Raw genomic sequence first — 25,346 nt, 5'->3', positions numbered from 1 at the left:
TAATAATCCTTCACATTCGTGAAGAAAGTCTCTGAATATCTGTGACATTCAAACATTCTTCAAGCAGTATGTTTTAATTGCATTTTAAGAGAGCACTCACTTTCACTGTCAAGATATGCCTCCCACAGAACAACCTCAGTTGCCTAATCAATGGAGACTTTAAAAGACTGAAGAGGAGGCTAGATCAATGAAATCATTCTCTAACTGATGATCTCAGCGTGATACAAGTTGAGCCCTAGCCTGTCTACTGAAATACTTCAGTAAATACTGAAATGTTTTGTTAGTTCCACCACATGGCAAAGCCCTCCACGCGTCTTCTCCCCTTTAGAAGAACACTGAATATATTTGTTGTTGTTGGGTCTATTCCAATTAGGCTCAGAACATTGATGTCTAGAAATAAAGCTTGTAAGGAGAGCAGTTTCTTTGCTACCATAAATGCTGTTGATTGGACAACTGGGAATCATCCACCAGATACAAACTACCAAAGCGACGTCTGACTGTTTGACTTGACTTCCTATAAGTGAAACTTGTTTATTATTTTCTCAGCCAGTACTCTCAGCTCCAAAGAAGTCCAGGGTGGAATATTTGAAGAAGCAGACCATTGAATATGTGAACTATTCCAAACAGGATCTAAACAGACTGGCCAGAGCTGAGCTGAGCACTCCATAGAAAAAGCACTGGGGTGTGTGGTCAGACCCTTGGTACTTAAATGAGGACTTTATCATTTACAGAAAGTAGCGTGGATCAGAGCCTCCTGAGTTTGCATTTCAGTACCAAAAAGACCATGTACTTGCTCTCAACAGAAGCAGCACTGAGTCATACAGCCTGTAAACACATCTAAAAATAGATGATCACTCTTTTCTTTTTCCTACTTATTTCAACAATTTTCTCAAATTTTGAAGAAGGTCACCAGCTTGAAAAAACGTGAGGAGGATTGTGCAAAGTACCAGACCTCTAGTTTTCCAGCGCAACCACGAGCAGAAAGAAACCAACCACCGATCGCATGTCAGTGAAACATGTCATCGCTTATGACCTCTCTTAAGCTGTTCAACCACGTAGATGTGCCAGATGATCACTCACTGTCTGGGCTGGTGCCCTGTACCCTGATGACCATCACCTCAGAGGCTCTGGACACACCCCCAGCAGGATCTGCACATTTTTTCCGCTCTTATCAAACGCTACCCCCACTCTAGATCTCCTCCCTCTCAGTAGATGACCACACCCTTCTACTTTGCAAAGTTTCCTCAAAACTCCAACCTCTGAAGGCCTCTGAAATTGTTCCCAATTTAGGGTTGCCAGATTGAGCCAATAAAAATACAGATGCCCAGTTAAATCGGGATTGCAGATAAACAACAGGAGATATTTATACAAAAATAATATTCATTATTTATCTGAAATTCCAATTTCACTGGATGACTTGTATTTTTCTGGCAACTTTCCCCAAAATCACAGCTTGTTTTCTTACCTCAAGACTTGTAGGAAGGTGATAATTCTAAAACAAAATGCTGATTTTTCTCCTTCTGCTACTTTTATCTTTCCATAATATCTTCAAGGCTGTCAAAGAAAGATTCCTCACGTGTACACCCCACCCAAACCATTTGTTGTGGCGATTTAGTTGCTAAGTTGTGTCCGACTCTTTCGAAACACCGTGGACTATAGTCTGCCAGTCTCTTCTGTCTGTGAAATTTTTCAGGCAAGAATACTGGAGTGAATTGCCATTTCCTCCTGCAGGGGGATCTTCCTGACCCAGCGATCAAACCTGTGTCTCCTGCATTGCAGGCGGATTCTTTACTGCTGAGCCACCAGTTCAGTCGCTCAGTTGTGTCCGACTCTTTGTGACCCCATGGACTGCAGCACGCCAGGCCTCCCTGTCCATCACCAACTCCCGGAGTTTACTCAAACTCACGTCCATTATGTCGTTGATGCCATCCAACCATCTCATCTTCTGTCGTCCCCTGGCAACACCAGAGTAGCACCCAAACCATAGCTTCAGTTTTATCTCCCCTATATTCCATCAGGATCATTTGTGTGTATGTGCTTGTGTTTGTTTGTTTGTTTTTGAGAATGGAGTGCTTCATGAGCAAAAAGGCAGAGGTAGCAAGCACAAATGGGGAATGCTCTTTTCTCATCTCTTTCATCTAAAAAGGAACCATAAATGGATGTTGAATTTTGTCAAAGGCTTTCTCTGCATCTATTGAGATAATCATATGGTTTTTATTTTTCAATTTGTTAATGTGGTGTATTACATTGATTGATTTGCGGATATTGAAGAATCCTTGCATCCCTGGGATAAAGCCCACTTGATCATGGTGTATGATCTTTTTAATGTGTTGTTGGATTCTGATTGCTAGAATTTTGTTAAGGATTTTTGCATCTATGTTCATCAGTGATATTGGCCTGTAGTTTTCTTTTTTTGTGGCATCTTTGTCAGGTTTTGGTATTAGGGTGATGGTGGCCTCATAGAATGAGTTTGGAAGTTTACCTTCCTCTGCAATTTTCTGGAAGAGTTTGAGCAGGATAGGTGTTAGCTCTTCTCTAAATTTTTGGTAGAATTCAGCTGTGAAGCCGTCTGGACCGGTGCTTTTGTTTGCTGGAAGATTTTTGATTACAGTTTCAATTTCCATGCTTGTGATGGGTCTGTTAAGCTTTTCTATTTCTTCCTGGTCTAGTTTTGGAAAGTTGTACTTTTCTAAGAATTTGAAAGCTGTGGTACATATACACAATGGAGTATTACTCAGCCATTAAAAAGAATACATTTGAATCAGTTCTAATGAGGTGGATGAAACTGGAGCCTATTATACAGAGTGAAGTAAGCCAGAAGGAAAAACAGAAATACAGTATACTAACGCATATATATGGAATTTAGAAAGATGGTAACAATAACCTGGTGTACGAGACAGCAAAAGAGACACTGATGTATAGAACAGTCTTATGGACTCTGTGGGAGAGGGAGAGGGTGGGAAGATTTGGGAGAGTGACATTGAAACATGTAGAATATCATGTAAGAAACGAGTTGCCAGTCCAGGTTCGATGCGCGATACTGGATGCTTGGGGCTGGTGCACTGGGACGACCCAGAGGGATGGTGTGGGGAGGGAGGAGGGAGGAGGGTTCAGGATGGGGAACACATGTATGCCTGTGGCGGATTCATTTTGATATTTGGCAAAACTAATACAATTATGTAAAGTTTAAAAATAAAATAAAATAAAAAAATAAATAAATAAATAAATAAATAAATAAAAAGGAACCATTCACCACTTGGGAGAGCAGGAGAACGAGGCTTAGAGAATTTCTGCCATGGGCAAACGCTCACACAGCACAGCAGGGGGGGAACCCAATTCCAACTGGCTCCCAGACCTGTGTTCTCAGTCTCTCCTGCAACACACCCTTTCCTCAGGCCTGGGGAGGGCAAGGGCTTGGTCCAGACAACACAAAAGAAGTTGAAGAAGAAAGGAAGTCTCTCTTTGTATAGATGGGGATCCTGGGGCCTAAGATAAGGCACTGGCTCCTGCCCAGGCAGTGAGTGTGTGTGGATGGGACAGACGTCGTGGCCCAGGGAGGCGTGTGCGCTCAGACTTAGTGGAGGTGCTCCTGCTGTGCCCAGGAGCCCCACGGGCACCAGAGCAGATGTTCAGTGGGCCAGCCTGGTGTGACCTGGGGCACCGTGCCAGAACAGGTGGCTGGGACCTTTGAAGTCCTTGCTTCGGGAGCCAGACATTGAAGAAGTTGAGCTCAGAAGGCCTGCAGAGAGGTGGGAGCACTCCCTCACAAAGGCCTGGATCTCTGGGGATCGACTCACTCCAGGGCTGCTCCTGCAGCTCCTCCATGAGCTTGGAGGGGATCCTGTTGGTGCTGATGAGCGGATGGCAGCCTAAGTGTGTTCGAGTCAAGGCCCCAGAGCACAGCGGAGGAGCAGGTTCAAAGAGGGCTCTTTGGTCATGCGGGGAGGGCAGCACTGAAGGATGGAAGTGGGGTCCATGGTCTTGAGAGAGAACGACCCAGTGTGGCTGGGGTGGCCATGGCCCACAACAGCAGTATCCGGAACCAAGTATATTTGTATCAATAGTTTCCCAAATAGTTGATATACTCTCTCTATAGTGCGACTGATCTGATCTGATCTGATAGCTTCTACTCTTTTCTTTAAAAAATAGGTTTATGAATATAGGATGTATTTCTTGCTTGTCATATATATTTTGTTTTTTACAAAAAATTGGATCACATTAAAGACGCTGTTAGCACACCTACTTTGAGATTCCCTCAAATTGCTGGAAAATAACAGGATTTTTAATAACTAAATAGTTTTTGCCATATGAATACTTTATTTTTTTCTCAATTAAGCACTCATTTTAGAAATGTTCATTTCCAGTGCTTCTACCATCTCAAAGAATGCTGTAAACAAAAATCCTAAACAGATCTCTGAGCAGGTCCTTGGTAATGTCCTTTGGAAAAGTCCTCGAAGGAGAATTTCTGGGTCAGGGTATACGTATTTTGAATATTTGGGGGAGTTAATACTAACTTGCCACTCACTAAGGTTTTAATATTTTTATTTGTATGTGCCTAGATAACCATCAATTATCTTCATCATTTCCCCCTGATAGCCATCTCTGCCTTCCCACCCATTCTTGCCCACCCCTGGCCCCCATCAACCCATCCCTACCACCAAACACTCTGATTTCCTATTTTCCCCTCACTCTATTATAAAAAACAAACCTCACTGGGGGTCTTCTTCACCTGCTCCAGATTGTTCTAACAGTATCCTCCATTTGTGCATCTAATCCCAGCACAGAGCAAGTCACAGTAGCACAATAGTGGCTCGAAAAAGATTTAGTGAATGGATACTATGTATTTTAGTCCAGTCTTTTTTCCACATCAAAAATTGTCTAGTTTTCATTCAACAAAAATGCACTGAACTTTTGCAGACACTGTGCTAGCAGGTTGCTCAAAGGTGATTAAGACCTAGTTCCAGTAAATCAATTATACTTCAATAAAAATAAAAAGAAGGGAGACAGAGAGAAGAAAAAAAAAGACCTGGTCCTTACCCAGTTTGTGGTCTAGTGAGGGAAACAACTAAATGGAATACGTGGCTATGATAGGTGCAGTAATGGAGGTCTGTGTGTGACATGCAGACGCGAGCAGCCAAGAGACATTTACATTATCCCAGGTCTGTGTGTATGTCCTGCGTAGATAAAGAAAAGGTCTACCCATCTGTGGCCACAGCTCTTATTCTACCTTTAGTCTGTCCCTTTTACTCAGTAGCTCCAGGTTTGCTTTTAATTCTTCAGTGTGTCATCGGTCTTTTTTACTCTATTCTCAAACTGCAGCTCACCTTCAAATTGGAAAGGTAAAACTCTAGAATGGTAGAAGGTGAGGGCTACCTGTCCATGACGTGTCAGTTCACACAGCGAGAGATGTAAAGGAAAACGGTTCTATTCTTAAAAATCAATTTACTACAGAGTCTCCTCTCTAGAAGGCAGACTTCTTTTGTTTTAGTTCTGTTAGGACTCAAGAGAGATGCTTAGAATTTACAGTTAGTGGTAGCTGCCTTGGAGGGCGCTTGCAGTCAACTCTCATACTGTAGCCCCCCTCATTTCCTGAATCGCTCCCACCTTGCTCGGACTCCCCAAAGATGCATATAAGAATGTAACAAGATAAAAAGATACTACTCTTCATTCCTATAGAGGATTTACTACTCTTCATTCCTATCGAGGATTTCTGCCCTGAAACCCAGCTCTTTTTCCACCAAATGAATTGTCTCAATGACCCCAAAGAAAACCTGAAGATCTCGCCCTTATGCATGGCTGGATTTCTGTTATTTGAAGCTAAATTGACTCCTGGATTCCCAGGAACTCATGAGAAAATCAACTTCCTAAAGTCTCCCCAAAGTCTCCTATGGATCCAAAGAATTACCATCTAAATGGTTTTCCAAAGTGTCCAGCCCAACATCTACCCCTTTGTCAACCAAATGGTTTTATTATTTCTGTTCCCTTTCCAAAAGGTTTGCCCCTGCAATTTTGTCATTTCTGTAATTGAAGAATGGGACTTAGGAGAGGACAAGAAAGAATATCCACAGTTTGGGTGTCACGTCTCAGGATGGATGTGTTTTTCCCACCTACTTCTAGTGATATCCTGTGGGTTCTTTCTAAATGATTCTATACACTCGTCTTCGTAAGTAGCCAAAACTCCTTGACACAGTACGGTGAGGGAGATAGGATATAGGATTCACAGAAGCACCTTCTGGCTGACTCATAACCCCATGACTGTTTGTATCATGCCCTGTGGGGTGGGGTGGTGTTGGCAGAAGGTTTCATGTGATATTTGCAGAGAATAATTGTCCCTAGTTCAGAAAGGTGACAAGAAGTTTGTCAAATTATCAAACTAAAAGTAGAAACCAATGACATGTCTTTTTATCTGCTTGTGGAAAATGTTTATAAGTCAGAACTATTATTAGGAGCCCAATAACCCTGAGAGTTTTGTCTTCATTATTTTTTAGTATTGCATGAGATAAGCTTATTAAGAGCATGCAATTTTAAAACCTTTATGTTCATAGAACTGGAATAACACCTGTAGGTAACCAAACTAAAATATGCCTTCAAGGGCATTTTCTGTCATTTTGTTATTGAATTTATTTCATCATACAAGAAAAAGAAAATAGCCATGATACTGTATCACTTATTTTTTAAAAATAATGATATTCTGGCAGCCTGCTGAAATGAAAGACAGTTCACCGAAACATAGTTTCCAGATAGGTTACACTCCATGGGCAACAGCAGAAACATCTTAAAACAGAATGTTGCCCCTTTATAGCTGGTAGAGGTTAAGGGTCCAAACTTTGAAATTATGAAGACAGGGTATTACATTTCAGACCTTCCATCTGTTAGCTGTATGAATTTTTTCATTTCCCTATACCTCAGTTTCCTCACCAGTGAAATGGGACTAATACTTACCTTTGTTGAGATCTTGTGAGGATTAAAGAGACAGTCCACTGTGTTAAGTATATAGTGAGTGCTCAATAAATGAGAATTAGACACCTGACTATATTTAAAATAGCACAAGCTGGTGCGGGTATAGAAGCGAGTAACCTAAAGGAGGGCTTCCTGGGTGGCTCGATGTTAAAGAACCCACTCGCCAATGTAGGAGATGCAGATTCAGTCTCTACATCGGGAAGATCCCCTGGAGAAGGCAATGGCACCCCACTCCAGTATTCTTGCCTGGACAATCGCATGGACAGAGGAGCCTGGCGGGCTGCAGTCCATGGGGTCGCAGAGAGTTGGACACGACTGAGTGACTGAACACACACATGGTCGAGGTAACACATTTCTTGAAGAGTTCTCTAGTGAGACCTGTTGAAGAGAACGGTTTTCCATGGCCACTAGTACTTCCTGATTCTGAACTTGTGGACAAAGACAGTGACATTGCCGCAGGAAGATTTGTTTGTAATCCCCCTGCTATGTATATGCAAGTCCCACAAAAATAAAAACTATATTTTTATCAACCAAAAAAGCTAATGAGGGACAAGAAATGATCTTCTATAGACAAAAATTTCTTAAAAACCATTTTAGAAAAATACCAAAAATGCATGCCATTTTACAGATCAATTCCAAAGATTTTTGAAAGGAACACTTTCCTTGATTATTGTAATCCAAATCTCCACCACACACAGTGCATAAAGACAAAGACCAGCTGCGCTGTGAGCAAAGAACAGGGCATGTCCCTGAAACCATCATTAGGTGCAAAAGCAAAATATTCTTTCCTAACAGCCTCGCTCTGGATGTCGACTAAGAGAAGGAGAAAGGTAAACCTACTAGCAAACCAGGCCTGGGCACAGGGACTAATTTTAATAAATCAGGACAGAACATGAAAATGTCAACTTAATCAAGCATTTAAATTTTATTAATCAAGCCTAATTTTTATGAGTGCAAATAATCACTGAAGCTGGACAAATTTGTTCTCGATTGCATCAGAAACATAATTTTAATATTTAATGGACTGATGAATTTAAATGGAGAATTATCTTTATGAAACATGCTCTTCATAATTTGCCATTAAATGAGAAATAAAAAAAATCAACATAAATCTTACATAAAGGTTATTTAACTAAATGTTGGTACTATAAATATTATAAATACATTATGCACTAATTTAGCAATCACGCAGTACACTACATAAAGCCGAAATGATAAGTGGACCAGGCAAGGTTTTCCTAGAACATAGAGCTCTTGTGTTATATTGTGGGAAGCTCATGATAAAACGGTTACGGAGGTTTTGTGTGAGGTTTCACGAACATTCTTTTCATTCAGGCTTTTGTGCTACAATTCACCATTCACCACAGACATTCTTTCCAGTCCCAATGCAGGTCTAAACCCACATGGGCTGTCTTTTGTGAAGTGATTATTCTTTACAAAAAGATAAAAAATATTTTATCATTATTATTTATAGAAAAGAGATACAAGGAAAACACTGAAGTTTTCTGACTGATTTTTTTGACATTCAAAATATGCTCCATTTTTAAAGTTAGACTTTCTGATATAATGTCCTCAGGCCTCAAAATATTCTAGGCACAAAGGGGAAAAAAAAAAAAAAAACAGAAAAAGAAAAATCAAATTAGCATCAGAATATTTTTCTCTTCAAATGTCCACCTATTCTCACTCCTCTACTACTCCCAATTATAGTGCTTAAAATAGGCAGTAGCAGTGAATTTTTTTAAGATAATCAAACCTAACAGAGCAGTATGGTTCAAAAGTTTGCTTGTATTAATCTCCAAGATAAATTTTTTGTTTTGTTTTCAAATTCTATTCTTTAAAGGAACCTAATCTTCCCAAAGTGTAGCATTCCCCTTATATCTGCTAAACTATACACTTACCTGTAAAGAACTTCTTGCCTATTGTACCTCTAATGCTCCCGCACATACCTGAAAAGATTGGACGTCATAGCAGCTCCATCTTTCTGCTTTGCAGAAAATGTTTTAAATAGATTATGTGGTCTCTTTATTAGGCATATTTAAAAATTCTTAAGGTTGTTTCTAAAATCTGAAAAATGTACAATTGTGCCTTTTTTGGTTATAAATCTGTGTTTCTGGAATGGAAATTTGGTTTTATAGAGAGAGGCTAAAGCACATAATTTTCTTTTTGATTTGCAATCCATCTATTATTAATAAACAAAAATGTTTAGCTTTGAAAATATTAAATTTTCATAAAATAGATTAGTAATAAGACTAGCTAGCTTTTCATTTCTTTTGGAAAAAACAGGTTAAACAATTCAATTTTGTGGGGTTTTTTTGTATAATTTTTAACCTGAAAAATTTTGCTTCAGGAAAGCATTAGTTTTTAAAAAGCACATTGCAGGTTAATAGTTGACCTATTTTTCCCTACTCAGTCAAATTAATATGCAATATCCTAAAGATGCTAAGATTAGAATTTTCCCTGCAAGCAAAAATACATTACATTGTGAAGCCTTTAGATGGAGACATAGTTCAAATAAACACTAGAAATCTGTTCACAGTGCTTTGTGTAAGCATAAGAATGAACATTTAAGAATACCAAGAAGGAAATATGAAAAGAAATTCATTTAAGATGCTTATACTGATTATAGAATTTATACTGTATTTAGCATTTCTGAATGGAAGGGTTTTTCTGCATATTAAGCTGACACTTAAAAACTAAAAGGTTACATACTCTTGGCCAGTAAAGTAAATTTACTGTCCTTGCACCCTGCAGCAAAGCATATTATACTGCAAATAAGAATGCTGTTGTTGATGATGCAGAATACAGGCTGTATGTAATCAGTGGCATGCATCAAAAGTCATCTGATAGTCACATTAAAGCCACATTTCCTATTAAGAATCAGACTAAATTACAGCATGGCACTTCCCAGAATGAGCCAAGGAAATGCATTCTGCAAGAAGAAATAATTGTATTTGAGTGTCTCTGTAAAAATCAGGAAGTCTTTTAGCAGTAAGTAATAATGCTTTTCTTTTTAGTCTGCCTTCTTTTGTATTGCAATATATTCAGCTTCACTGGCAAGCCTATCACACTAATTATTATTACATCTAGTGGTTCAGTTATCTTGATGACTACTGTAGCTGAAATACTCCAAGGTCAAATCCTTAATAGCGTGAATCAAACTAAGCAGCCATCACACTTGCAGTTGCTTTTGAGATAGGCTGGATGAAACAGTATATTCCAGACCTGTTTATGGGTTGTATTATTCCTTCAGATGTGGAGTAAATTATACGTACAGTTTAATTGTGCCATTCATTTTGCAAAAGTTCCTTCTCAGAAATCTTGAGAGGTACAGGTGTCTTGTGGTAAAAATGGGAGTGCAAGCCCACCTGTAATGATCGTATTGACCAAGAACGTCTTCAGCCCAACCTCCGGTGCTTTTAAGTGATCTGACATAATCTGAGCGGTTATATGCATCTTCTCAATTCATAGACTTTCAATAAATTCATGTGATATTTGCACATGTAATACATCCATTGGCACACAAATGCATGTTCTGCTTGGTTTATGTACCCGTGAAATGATGTAAATGAACTCTAGACCATGTTGAAGCAAACTGCTCTACCCAAATTCCTCCGTATCTCTAGGGTGGAAATAAGCATTCAGTTTGTAATGTACCCAAATATAAGCATCTGTACACATTTGAATGTTCTATGACTATGAAATCAAATAGGAAATGTCTTTCTTTTGTGACAATTTCTTTAATTTTTTAACATCGCAGTTGCACATCTGGACAGCAGTGATTTCTTCTTTAATTTAAATGTGTTGCTTTTTTATAGACCATTTAGAGTAAGGCAATTTGAATTGTGCAACTCTTCATTCTGAACATAGCAAAACATCCATTTAATTCAAGGATTATTTCTGAGGGAAAAAGTAAACACACAAAAGAAACTGGTTTGTGTCAGCTTTGGCTTTCCAGGGTTTTTGGCTCTGTGGTACTCAATACTTTCTTACGAAGGTAATATAACCAAGATTTGTTGTTGTTGTTTAAAGAGATATAAATCAGTGGCAGACTTTAGCCTAGACAAAATTATAGTACAACGTGTTTTAAGAATTATTGGTGGAAATTTTATTCCCTTCTTTTTAAAATCATTTTAGCTTTATACCATGCACCCTTAATTAATATTAAAAAGCAGTACTTAGGGTCCACTGTCTTATGATGATTTTAATAATGAAATTTACCTGAATCTACTTTCCCTCATCCTTCCACTGTTTTGTTATCTTTTTTTTTCCTTGCTGGTCCCCCCCTTATATATCTTTGTCTAGTGGAATAATTCTAAACATAGTTATCATACCTTTATTCAGATTACCAGCATCATTTTTAACATCTTCAGCCAAATAAAATTTTATTTCCTTGCAAATCATAAAGCATTTAGTTGTGTCAAATTATCATTAAAAGTCATAATATTAATAGAGCATCTATACAACTGTATAAAATATATAGGTTACACAGATACAATGTTGCTCCATTTTGAAAATGGCTTTTTTACAATAAACAGCCACATATTATGTGTTATATGTTAATGACAAATGTTCAGCAAATATGGACTATGAAAGAAGAAATATTATGCTTTTAAAAATAGTGTGATCTGCTTATCCTTTGGCTGTCAGGTAGCTAGAATGCTGCATTTGGGCCTGTCTACATGTGTTTTTTAAAATGTCATCTTTATTAGTATTACGTTCAAGGAATAGTACCAAGAATCAGTTTCTTTCAAGACCTTCCTCCACTGTGTGGCATATAAGTCTGTGACGAGCGACATTACAGAAGGTCATGTCACTTTTAACTGCTTGCATTACATCTTTCTGATTTCCCTAGTGCCCTTCCTTTGTTTGATTAATACTACTTGCTTTCAAGCAAGGTATCAGAAAGTATAATTTGGAAAAAAGAATTCTAGAGCCAATCTCAGATAGCCTCCCTCAAGATAAGAGGAAAAAACCCCAACTTTGCAAAAATGTATCCTTTCTAACACAGGCATTTTTTGGTACTTTTCATTTTTTTCTCAAGGAAATCCTACAGATGTGTTGCTATTAAATTATTGCTGACAACTCTTTGGGCAACTGGACTTTGTATACATGAAAACAAAACTATGTAGTCCTTACTTGGTTTTATTTGCAGAGGAAAGAACTGGAATTTGAGACTGGAACTTTCATTTTATTTGTTTTCCTTAGTTAAGTGTTAAACTCCAGCCCTCTCTTTCTAAATAGTAGGTGTTACTTGAGTTCTCTGGGAAAGTTTGCAATTTTGTGCAATTATTACATGCACTTCAGTGATATATACGGTTTGTTTTTAAAAGCTCAGTTTGCAGTTTCTGTATTCATTGCATTTGGTCAAGGCTCTTGTCTTAGAGCACATTCTAGCTTCTGAGGTACTTGCTGTCAAAGTCATCCGTTTCGTTGGACTGTTAAAGCCTGAAAGTGAGTTGTGAAACCATTGTCATTTTAATTGGGAATCTTTATCCGCAGCTCTACCTGTGCCCCTTTATGTAATTCTTAGTTTCAGTGAAATATGAATCAGAATTGTATGTGTCATTCAGAACCCTGAATATTTTTGTCCAGGAAAATAAATGCATCATTTAAGTTCCAAAAATTAATGTTTAAATATTATTAACTGGATGTCTTTTCTAATTTTATTAGTCATACACATTTTTTAAGTACTTTGGTACAGGTATTGTGCTGAGCACTTTAAATATTAATACATTATCTCATTGGATACCTAATCAACGCTGTGGGGTAGGTGCTATGATCGTCTCCATTTTCCAAGGCACCTTAAGTAAGCATCATCTGAGCAAAATGTAACCGTGGTATACATTCTGAAGCTGCTTAAAGGCATCCCTAGGAACCATCTGTATTATACATCCTCACTTGTAGATGTTTATGTAGTAACATTAAAATATCACTGGAGGAGGGGAAAAGCCGTCACTCGAGGGCTGCAATACAACACAACAGCCTCTCTTGAACACAGCACTTTGCTGCCAAATGTAAAGCAAATGGTTGTGTTGGGTGGTTCTGGCCGCACATTTGTGGAGCAATTGTGCGTAGCCAATTACCGACTTGTGCAGGGTGGGAACTGTTTGGGTTTTGCGAATGAAGGGTCTGATTCTGTAGACCTCTTTTGAGGTGTTCTTGAACATAAGGTCTGCAGCTGACTTGTGAAATGTGTAAATTGAGTTCTTGGTTTGTTTCCTGGTTCAATAATATTTTTAATTTTGGAAAATTAACTTGAAGATATTGGAGAACTCCAAATCTTGAAATGATAGTTAGATATCCATGTTTTCTCTTGCCTGGCAAATCTTTGAAAACACTTTGAATATTTGCTTTTATTAATCTGCATCATTGATTCAATGTCTTTGCAGGTGAGCTAGTTGAGTTCTGTCAAATTAATGACAGGCCTTCTACCAGTTGTACAAAGATATGAAGCATAGATTATGTATTTCTCTGTTCAGTCTATCAACAAATATTTCTTGAACACTTATTATGAACTGCTAGCCCCAATCTGCAGAGAAGGCAATGGCACCCCACTCCAGCACTCTTGCCTGGAAAATCTTATGGATGGAGGAGCCTGGTGGGCTGCAGTCCATGGGGTCGCTAAGAGTCGGACACGACTGAGCGACTTCACTTTCACTTTTCACTTTCACGCATTGAAGAAGGAAATGGCAACCCACTCCAGTATTCTTGCCTGGAGAATCCCAGGGACGGGGGAGCCTGGTGGGCTTCCGTCTATGGGGTCTCACAGAGTCGGACACGACTGAAGCAACTTAGCAGCAGCAGCAGCAGGCCCAATCTGACACCATTTTCCCTTCCTTGCATCTGTAGTGTGATATGATAATTACTGAAGAGGAGAGACATATAATACAGACTTAACAATAACTATCTAAAATATTGTTTGATTTTTTTTATGTACAAGAATAAAAGTATATTAATTTCATATTTCATATATGACTATATGGGTAATTTTAGGGGAAAATTACTTAATCTGATATATATCAAATGATCATATTGTATACCTCAATATATATAGTTTTTTTTTAAAATAGGTAGTGACCAACCTTTAAAAATTATTTAATATAAACCTAACATTTGAAACATCATTTTATTAGAGTTACAAAATTATAATCATTAAAAAGATCATGTAAGGGTTAGATCAGTCCTTCTCTTGTTTTCCTTTTCCTCCCCACACTTTTTTTTTTAATTTTTTTGGTGTTTGAACTGGGCAGAGTTTAAGAGCTGGCTCTGCTATCCCACAACCTGAGTTTGAATTCTAGTTTAGCTACTTGGTGTTTGGTGGGTTCTTCTGATGCAATGTAATGTACTGAAAATCCGTGACTGCTTTTCCTGTATCAGCTTCCCTCACAAAGGGCCCAGGTTGGAATAACCTGGTGCATAGCACCTCAGTTACACATTGCCACTGTTGTTGCCTATGTGTGTACGATTCATGCTTCAAATTTTCAGGAAATTAAAAGGAAACAGGAAAGGCTATCTCATATCCCCCATTTGAATTCTATTGGATTATAAGCCTCTTGAGGGCTGAAATGAAGTATCTGTGTTATCCATCTTAGTATTTCCACAATCACTAGTACCATATGCCTTGGACAAGGGCATTTGTAACAAATGCTTATGGAATGACTGAGTGTAGTTAGAATGTCAAGAGTCCTTCATTCTTGCTGAGGTTGAATTGCTTTAGATGTTCCCAAAATAAGTGTAAACTCTCCCCCGATACTGGAAACAGCACACTGTGTCACTCTGGTTCTTTTGAAATGCTGAATGTCCAAATGAAAGGCCATTTAATAGAAAATTTAAAGTATGGTAGTAAATTAGGAACAATTTCCCAGTTTGCCAAGTGCTTTTCGTTATATTTTACTTCATGACAACTAGAAGTTTGTGTTTGGGCTCTTCTTTTAAATCAGTGCATGCTTTTAAAATATTTGAGAAAAATTATTAGAATAACTAAGGGTCCTGATGTGTTACTTCAGTCTATGTAACTCTCTGTTTAGTAAGTCTTCATTATTGAAATTTTCATTCATAGCACATTCCTGTGTCTATCAAAGAGCTGCATGGAAGAAGAGTTAGCTACCTCTGTCTTCTAAAGTTATGAGCTTTGGAAAAAGGTTTAAAAATATTTGATGACCATGATTTTATTGAATTTATTCAGAGATAAAGATACTGGATAAAAATATAAAAGCACCACAAGAATTAAAAGTTATGTTAAATGACATAAATGCAATCATAAGTTGGCACATAGCTGAACAATAACTCCCTTCAAAGTTGTAAAATTTTTGGTTTCCGTGAAGTGTGTGTGTATAAAAACATAATAAAACACCTGAAATGGGGTGAAGTCTCGTTTGTAATGCCTGCAGTTATATATTGATCCAGGAAAGGGGAAATTATTTAGCAAATCCAAAATGACTATTTCATTCTGCTGAAGTAGATAAACCAGGAGCTATTAAAAAATATATGTATGCATATCTGTCCTCATGGGCTATATACACGTGTTATACACACTTGATTATTGAATGAATTTCTCATTTTCTTTCAATAGTAATGTCCATTCTCATAACATAATCCATGTGTAAAATCGCAGAGAATAAACATTAGAGTTTCAAGTAATCCAGAAAAGGAAGAGGTAATTCAGAGATAGTCAAAAGTTGACATTTTTACATCAGAATTCAAATTGGAGCCATGAAAGATATTGTTAGCTTTATGCCATAGATCACTAGCATGAATCAATGAGCTGACAATTTTTTATCTTAGGGTTTGGTGACAAGTAAATTAGAAAATAGCAGAGCTGTATTCTGCTTAGTTATCTAGCTCCAAATTTAAAGTGCCTAATTCATATAGACAGTGGAGTAGGTGAAAAAAAAAAAAAAAGAAATCTCCTGATTTAAAGCATCCTTCAAATTAACGTTGGTTTACCTTAAGCGTAGTTCCGATTCTTTAAGTCGTCACAGAACATTTCACACAAATAGGGTTCCCCTGACTGGGGACTCAGGTCCCTGGCGTTCATCAATTAAATGCATAGCATTTTCCTAATCCCTGCCTCTAGATCAAATATTCCTTCTCAGTGCCTCTGTTTCAAATGTTAATAAAGTTTTCATTTCCAAAAGGCTCAAAATGACAGAACAAAATTGTCTCTCTTAAAAAGCAGGAAAACGACTTCTGTTTCTTGTCTGCAGGTAGTGGAGGACATGTTGGAGGACGAGGAAGAAGAAGATGACAAAGATGACAAGGTAATTATCTTTCCCGGCACTCGGGTACCTGGGGACGGGGAAATGTAGACATGACGCTGTTTTCACAGACAGTTAAAAAAGGAGTTGAAGTGTTTTGAGTCCAGAAAATTGGACAGTGCTGTTTATCATCCTAACAATGCCACTGCATGTTGCAAAGAGGCAGAGAGGGCTATAAATCGTCTTCGCTTTTGTCCAGAGCTGGGTCAAATATTTTTCTGCCAGGAACAAAAAAAAATAATAATAATAATAATTCAGCTTGTCTGGAACTTGATAGCTCTCACGAAGATAACTGCAGTGACAACTGTTTTTGAAGGGCAAAAATTTGTCCTATCTCGAGTATTACAAATCAGGCTACACTTTGGGGGAAGAGAGAAGTGAAAAAATAGCAGCCTGTGTGCGTTAAACATGGATATCGTCATCTGTAATTTTCCAAGAATTGCTCAGCAAATGAACACATGTGTACAGAGGGCTCTGGAGGGCCTTTAAATAATCCCAATGCTCACTGCCCCTGGTCTAGACTTGGAAACAGCCCTATGATTCCTTGGTCTGGAAAGTCTGTGCAGAGAGGCTCGTGTGTCAGTTGCTGGTTGGCTTGTGGATGGTGACCACAGTAAATAACAGCTGGTTTCTGGGACAGCTTGAATTGGTTGTCCCCTAGAGAGAGGGGACAAGTAGAGAGAGAAACCAGAATGACCTTGCTCCGCTGCAGCAGTACCTGGAGTCAGGAGGACAGCTTTCTATGTCACGGAGACTACTGATGATGGTTTATGGCATCATCTTTGGGCATTTCTGCATCTAAAACCTAAAAAGTCTTAGGGTGAGATTGGGAGCAGGGGTGAGAATGAGCATTCATTTTGACCACATCGTTCCGCATATAAAGCCTGAGTTTTGACCTACACTGAATCTGTCTGACTTCTTTTCTAGTAAAGCACTGAAATTTTTTGAAGGAAGGAGAAAAACAGTGTATCTTAATTTATGCCCTTGACCTTTGATTCCAGTAGAGATGTACACTTATATCCCAGTGTAAGAATTTGTGTGCTAGAAGCAAGCATTGGAAATGTCAAAAAAAAAAAAAAATTTCACAGTGATTTGTTAACTTCCTGAATGATTTTTTTCCCAATAGTCAATGCTAGAAGGAAAATAGAAAGACACACATACACAAGCACACACATGTACCTTCTTTCTCCAAGTACATTCTTTCTCCCTTCTACTGCTATTTCAAACATTTTAAAATCGATAGCGCTTTTATGTAAAATGTTTCTTCTGGATATCATTTAGTCATTAGCAACATCCTCAAGCATTAACAAAAATCTCCTTTCTGCAAAAACACATATGTGCTTGTTTCTAATGTTGAATAACATGAGCATACACTCCCGGCAATAAATGATATGATTTATTGTTAAGGTCAGTTGTGGAGCTGTAGAGAGCTTGTATTTTAACTCAGCACGCCAGCTCTGAATCATCATTCCTCTGCTGATAAACACTGAGCTGCCATCCATTTATGGCCATTTTTCCCTTGCTTGTTGCTGCTTTATTATTAAAGCCACCATAAAGATCCATTCTAGCAGCAAGTGTCTCCCAAGAAATGTTCATAAATGGAAACCCTTAGTGAAGTCTGATGCTTCAACACCCCTGCTTGAAGTCAACCTATATTTTTTTAGTCACTTTGTTTGATATCCTACACACTAATCTCCCTTTGGGGTCATTTTTTTAATAGAGAAGATGTTTGTGGAAAACCAGTAGCATACCTGGTTAACCAGATTACCAAAACATAGATGTCAAGTAGAAGGTGCCATGTGGAAGACAATTCCAAACTCAGGGGTGGCATCTGTTGTTATGTGGTGTTTGATTGTCTGGAATTGACACCTTGGTTCTAACACATTTTCAGATCTGGTTTACTAAAGTTGACTGAAGTTTACTAAAGTTTACTAAAGTGAGTGCTTAAATAACTCTATGAATTCACCTCTATTCTGCATAGGATGCCAAAAAACAGTGGTGTTTTCCATATGAAAGGATTGTGAGCTGATTTTCATAAATCCACCCCTTTATTTGAGTGATATATTAGAGGGTTTTGCTTTTATTTACTCATAACACAATTGATAATATAAAAACATATCTGAACAAAAAGAAAATCTCAAATGTAATAATTTACAATAGACTTTTAGGGACTTGAATAATAGAGGGAAGAATCTTAGAGTGGAAATCTTATATTCTGGAAATATAAAGTTTTTACTATGAAAATATGAAAGGCTACTTCAAGTTTCTATTTACCAGCTTCTGTATCTCAGCTGACTCTCGCAGTGGTAAATTTTGTAAGTCTTGGCTATCAGAGTGTCTGAGCGGGAGAAGGGTAATTTCCTACTTTGAAAAATTCATTGGTTCCTCTATTTAAAGTTTGTGTATAGAGTCATGCGTAATGGAGTTTCATGAGAAAACAAATGTGTTTTTTTGCCATACGAGCAGGTACTGACCTCTAACTCTCATTATTTCTCTGTTTTTTCATATGGTATAATAGTAGGGTCAGGTCAGTGGGTCCTCTTATAGGATAAAAGTAAAAAAGATTAATAAATGTGCCAAAGCCTCACTTTAATTGAACCTGAAGCATATGTTGCAAGTATGTAAAATATGTCCCAGATGTTTCACCAGGGCTAGTGTCTTGGCTTTCGTTGATTACCACAAGGCAGCTATTAGTCCTGTAACCTTTGGACTTGGGGGTAAATGGGGTATTACGTGCCACAGAATGAAAGCACCTGTTTTCCATTGAACAAAGACCCCTGGCAGGCTTCGCCTAAGCCCATCCATATGTTTTCACTTAGCAGATTGTTGGACGATTATGAAAAGTGTCTTTCTTTAGAGCCAGCATTGATATTAGTCACTCACAATGAAAGGACAAGTCGCTGGCTACTTGACAAGGTCCGTGTGAGCAGAAACCGAAGTTGTTCACTTCTTTTGAGCTTGGAGTGTTTTCCCTCATCATAATTAGATAGCTGGCATAGACACAGGTATAAGAGATTGAGGCAAAGATGATAATGGCCTAACATAATAGTTTCGTGATAGCTTTTCTTTAGTGCTGCCTTTAGCACCTGGGAAGACTGGGTAAAATTGGTAAAGGCAAAAAGTCGTGATTTACCTAGATTCCCAGATCTTGAGATTTTTCCACATTATGCACTTTGAGGTTTTTTGTGTGTGAGCTCTTCCTTTTTATTAAAGCAGCTAATCATTATTCAGATGAGGGTTTGTGATGCTCAGATTTATCCTTCATTCTAGAATCCATTGTCCACATTTGCTTAAATCTAAAAGTACATGGCCTTTCTCTTAATCCAATTCCATGGTTTTCACAAAGGCAGAGAATATGGGTTTGCAATGGTGAGTCTCACTTATGAATCACTGACTTGTTAATATTTCCACTTATATCTGCCTTGTGTGGTAGCACCAGGTTAAGTGGTACTGGGGGGTGGAATTTTTCCTAAATTAAAAGTTAGAAAGACACCATATTGCATTCTCAGTTCCCTTTGTGGTAAGGCGTTCTTTCAGCCATCAACCACAAAGTCACAGTGTGATTTTCTTACCTGATACCAAATCCTGCCTTTGTGGTTAATAGAATATCTTAGCACATAAGGCTTAGATAAATTACCCACATGGAACTATCAACAAACTATATAATCAGGCTTTTCGCCATATTATGCGTAATAATACAGTGGTCAGTTTGCATAATCCTGACATCTAATTAATGAAGACCAGCTTTCTGTTTTGTAGCTTTAAAAGTTTAGGCATGCTTTCCATGGTGTCTCCTACCCTTGTAATGGGATCCACCTGCAGTATCAGGAAGCAGAAGATAGACTGCAGGTTTTCCTCAGGAAAAGCACAGATCCAAATGCATGGCATTCTAGTAATGTTTATCGATAAAAGATATTTAAATGTTCAGACGTGTGTGCTTACATTGCTTCTCTTTTTTTCTTCAGCCATGATGTCAAGGTTACTGTGTTTCAAGATAACTAGATGTATGAAGGAAACATATCCGAGTTACTTCAAAACACAGATTGTTTGCTTTAATTGTCAAAATCTGTATTTTCTGGCTTGATTCTCCAGCCCTACATGTATATAACATACCCAAGATGAGTACATCCCTGCATCTCAAATCAACCGTGAGGGGGAAGGGAAGAGATAACTCTGATAAGTGGTATGAGACAAGATTGTAATCGGGCAAGACGGCGTTTTCTAGTTATAGTCAGTGAAATAACTTCATGGTGGGAAAACAGATCAAAGCTTTGGAGAAAGGCAGGAAAACAGGAGACAAAAAAAAAATCCTATCTTATATTTAACTGAAATACCATTGTAGTAGCTTATTGGTATTATTAGCATTTTATGTGTATGTATTATTAATTTTATTATTTTTAAAATTTATTAGTGGTATTATTAGTATTGTTAGTATTATTGCTTCATAACAAATTATCACAAACTTAGAGGCTTTTTAAACATTTTAAAATATTTATTTACTAAGGCTAGCAATAGTCCATTGTAAAATATTAAAATAAGATTTCTGGGTTTTTTAATATTTTAATTTTATTGGAGTATCAGTTCAGTTGCTCAGTCATGTCTTTGAGACCCCATGAACCACAGCATGCCAAGCCTCCCTGTCCATCACCAACTCCTGGAGTCCACCCAAACCCATGTCCATTGAGTCAATGATGCCATCCAACTATCTCATCCTCTGTCGTCCTCTTCTCCTCCTGCCCTCAATCTTTCCCAGCATCAGGGTCTTTTCAAATAAGTCAGCTCTTCGCATCAGGGGGCCAAAGTATTGGAGCTTCAGCCTCAACATCAGTCCTTCCAATGAATACCCAGGACTGATCTCCTTTAGGATGAACTGGTTGGATCTCCTTGCAGTCCAAGGGACTCTCAAGAGTCTTCTCCAACACCACAGTTCAAAAGCATCAATTCTTTGGCACTCAGCTTTCTTTATAGACCAACTCTGACATCCATACATGACCACTGGAAAAACCATAGCCTTGACTAGACGGACCTTTGTTGGCAAAGTAATGTCTCTGCTTTTTAATACGCTATCTATGTTGGTCATAACTTTCCTTCCAAGGAGTAAGTGTCTTTTAATTTCATGGCTGCAGTCACCATCTGCAGTGATTTTGGAGCCCAGAATATTAAAGTCAGTCACTGTTTCCCCATCTATCTGCCATGAAGTGATGGGACCAGATGCCATGATCTTAGCTTTCTGAATGTTGAGCTTTAAGCCAACTTTTTCACTCTCCTCTTTCACTTTCATCAAAAGGCTCTTTAGTTCTTCTTCACTTTCTGCCATAAGGGTGGTGTCATCTGCATATCTGAGGTTACTGATATTTCACCTGGCAATCCTAATTCCAGCCAGTGCTTCTTCCAGCCCAGCATTTCTCATGACGTACTCTACATATAGGTTAAATAAGCAGGGTGACAATATACAGCCTTGTATTGAAGTATAGTTAATTTATAATGTGTTAGTTTCAGGTGTAGAGCAGAATGGTTCAGTTATACATAAACATATATTCATTCCTTTTGAGATTCTTTTCTCATGTAGGTTATCAGAGAATATTGAGTAGAGTTCCCTGTGCTATAAGTAGGTCCTTGTGAATTAGTTCAGTTCAGTTGCTCAGTTGTGTCCAATTCTTGCTCCCCCACGGACTGCAACACACCAAGCCTCCCTGTCCATCACCAACTCTCAGAACTTGTTCAAACCCATGTCCATCGAGTCGGTGATGCCATCCAGCCATCTCATCCTCTGTCGTCCCCTTCTCCTCCTGCCCCCAATCCCTCCCAGCATCAGAGTCTTTTCCAATGAGTCAGTTTGCATCAGGTGGCCAAAGTATTGGAGCTTCAGCTTCAGCACCAGTCCTTCCAATGAATATTCAGGACTGATTTCCTTTAGGATGGACTGGTTGGATCTCCTTGCAGTCCAAGGGACTCAAGAGTCTTCTCCAACACCACAGTTCAAAAGCGTCAGTTATTCAGTGCTCAGCTTTCTTTATGGTCCAGCTCATCACATTACATATGTATGAGGTAGATAACGTGTGAGTTATCTACTTAATGTATAGATTGTGTGTGTGTGTGTGTGTGTGTGTGTGTTCATCCCAAGCTCCTGATTTATCCCTGTCCTCCTTGTTTCCCCTTTGGCAAGTTTGTTTTTGGTATCTATAAGTCTGTTTCTGTTTTATAAATATGTTCATTTGTATCTTTTTAAATTAGATTCCACATATGAGTGCTTTCATATGATACTTGTCTTTGATTTACTTCACTTTGTATGATAATCTCTAGGTCCATGAATGTTGCTGCAAATGGCATTCTTTCATTTTTTTTAATGGATGAGTAATATTATATTATATACGTGTACACATCTCCCTTATCCACTCCTTTGTCAATGGATGTTTAGGTTGCTTCCATGTCTTGGCTGTTGTAAATAGTACTGCAATGAACATCCTTTCAGATTATGGTTTTCTCTGGATGTATGCCCAGGAGTAAGACTGCTGGATCATATAATGGTTCTATTCTAAGTTTTTTAAGACACGTCCATACTGTTGTCCATAGCGGTTGTGCCAATTTACATTCCCACCAACAGTGTAGGAGGGTTCCATTTGCTCCACACGCTCTCCAGCGTTTACTGTTTTTAGACTTTTTGATGATGACCATTCTAACCAGGGTGAGGTAATACTTCACTGTAGTTTTGATTTGCATTTCTCTGCTACTTAGTGATGCTGAGTATCTTTTCATGTGCTTTTTGGCCATCTGTATGTCTTCTTTGGAGGAATGTCTATTTAGATCTTCTGCCTATTTGTCTTATTGAACTGTTTGGTTTTTTGACATAGAGCTACATGAGCTGTTTCTATATTCTGGAGATTAATCCGTTGTCAGTTGCTTCATTTGCAAATACTTTCTCCCATTTTGTGTTGTCTTTTCATTTTGCTAATGGTTTCCTCTGCTGTGCAGAAGCTTTTAGGTTTAATTAGGTCTTACTTGTTTATTTTGTTTTTATTTTCATTATTCTAAGAGGTGGCTCAAAAATGATATTGTTGCAATTTATGTCAAAGAGCTTTCTGCCTGTGTTTTCTTCTAATAGTTTTATAGTGTCTTACATTTAGGTCTTTGATCTATTTCGAGTTCAGTTTTGTGTATGGTGTTAGAGAAGAAATGGCAACCCACTCCAGTATTCTTGCCTGGAGAATCCCAGGGATGGGGAAGCCTGGTGGGCTGCCATCTATGGGGTGGAACAGAGTCAGACATGACTGAAGCGACTTAGCAGCAGTAGCAGCATGGTGTTCTCGTTTCATTCTTTTGCAGTAGCTGTCCAGTTTTCCCAGCAATTATTGAAGAGATTATCTTTTCTCTATTATATGTTCTTGCCTGTAGGTTAATTGACCATAGGTGTGTGAGTTTATTTCTGGCTACAACCATAAACATTTATTAGCTCTCAGTTCAGTAGATCAGAAGTCCAGGTGTGGCTCAACTGGGCTCTCTGCCCAGTCTCACAGTCAAAGTTTCAGTCAAGCTGAATTCTTGTTTAGAGGCTCTGCAGAAAAATCCACTTCCAAGCTCATTTAATTTGCTAGTAGAATTCAGTTCTTTGTAGTGAGGGGACTGAAGCCTTGTTTTCTTGCTGGCTCTCTGCTGCTAGTGTCTACTTGCCATGGCCCCACCCATCCTGATATCTGTCAGTGGAGAGTCTCCCTGTGTCGAGTCTCTTTCATACTTCAAGTATGTTTCTTCAAGAGCCCCGTTGCTTTAAGGGGTCACCTGATAAGGCCAGGCCCACCAAAGATACTCTCCCTTTTAAACATCAACTGTAACATAACCTAATCATGACAATGCCTATCCCATCATATTCCCAAATCCCCCTCACAAACAAAGGCAGGGGATTATATAGGACATATACATCAGGAGGTAGGAATCTTGACAGCCATCTTAGAATTCTGCCTAATACAACCATCGAGTCCCACCCATGCTCCAGAACAAAAATTGAGCAGTTTCTGCATTCCTTGCTTTGCTACAACCTGACATAACTATCTTGCAGTAAACAAATTAGGAAATCCTGCCTGCCTGGACATAGCCTTTCAAAGATGATAGGAAACAGCTTAGACCAGAGGTATAAACTGAGATATATTTTACGATCATAATACAATATGTTCAGGTTTGATCCCTGGGTCAGGAAAATCTCCTGAAGGAGGAAATGGCAACCCACTCCAGTATTCTTGCCTGGAGAATTCCATGGACAGAGGAGCCTGGCGGGCTACAGTCCATGGGGTCGCAAAGAATCAAGCACGACTGAGTGCACACATGCACGTGTGTGCATGCACACACACACACACACATACACACAAACATGCTCCAGTTCCTTATTATCTGATTCACCTCTGCTATGAGGGATGGTTAGGAATGCAGAGAGCCCGATGAGCTCTTTACCCTTGTTGCTTCCTCCTAGGAGAAGAGCAATAAGAATAAAATCAGCAATAAGTGAGAAGGAGCCCATTCTTCCTGTTGGTGCCTGGACCCACTGAGCAGATAGACCCGTGACCTCGAGTCAGTAGGAACAGGCTCTCCTTCCATCTAGAATCATAGCAAGATGGAAACTGGAGGATACCCAGGACAGGTGAAAGAAGGCTGCCTTGCTGCCCTGGAGCTGTCTGTCTCCTGGAAGGTGGGAGGCTTTCTGCCTGTGCACGTGTGTTTCACTGACACCCCCCACCCCGTGGGCCTTCTCAGGGGCTGCCTCTTTGCACAGCCCTTGGGTCAGAGTCCGTCCAGCACATCCGGCTGGCCCCTGGAGCCAGGCTTTATGCCAAGGTGACCCTGGCCAGGGCATCAGGGGAGGTGTTCATGATGCCTGAGCTTTGTTTGATAGAGGGCATGGACCAGAGTCCTTAGCAGGAGTCTGGGATGAGGGCCTTCTAGCACCAGGAGCACCCAGGCGTTTCTCATCCCAGGACTGCCTTGCAGGCCGCCGGAACCCCTGAAATTTCATGAGAGCTCCCTTCCTTTGAGCCCCTGACACTCAGCACATCCCAGTGCATCCTCTCCCTGCCTCTCCTAGTTTTAAAGAGGAAAATATGCTTCTAATGCAAAGTTAAGTGAATCGCCAAAGGTGATGTA

General features: G+C 39.0%; 1 protein-coding gene across 31 annotated transcripts in view; it reads left to right on the top strand.

Annotated features, from left to right (window-relative positions):
* MCTP1 (multiple C2 and transmembrane domain containing 1) overlaps positions 1 to 25,346 on the top strand; it is a 721,660-nt gene that overhangs the window by 626,378 nt on the left and 69,936 nt on the right. For 30 of the 31 annotated variants that reach the window (XM_086413169.1, XM_086413151.1, XM_086413144.1 and 27 more), the window contains one exon: positions 16,167 to 16,220. In XM_086413169.1, the coding sequence (XP_086269295.1) occupies positions 16,167 to 16,220 (54 nt within the window). Of the gene's footprint in view, positions 1 to 16,166; positions 16,221 to 20,182; positions 20,283 to 25,346 lie in introns of those variants that run through there. The other variant, XM_086413154.1, reaches the window with a different exon arrangement.

This window comes from Bos grunniens, chromosome 7 (assembly GCF_055505025.1).
Source record: "Bos grunniens cultivar Pamir isolate PY7600 chromosome 7, Bosgru_T2T1.0, whole genome shotgun sequence".
NCBI lineage: Eukaryota > Metazoa > Chordata > Mammalia > Artiodactyla > Bovidae > Bos > Bos grunniens.
Note: the sequence above shows the minus strand (reverse complement) of the source record. Positions and strands in the feature narration are given on the sequence as shown.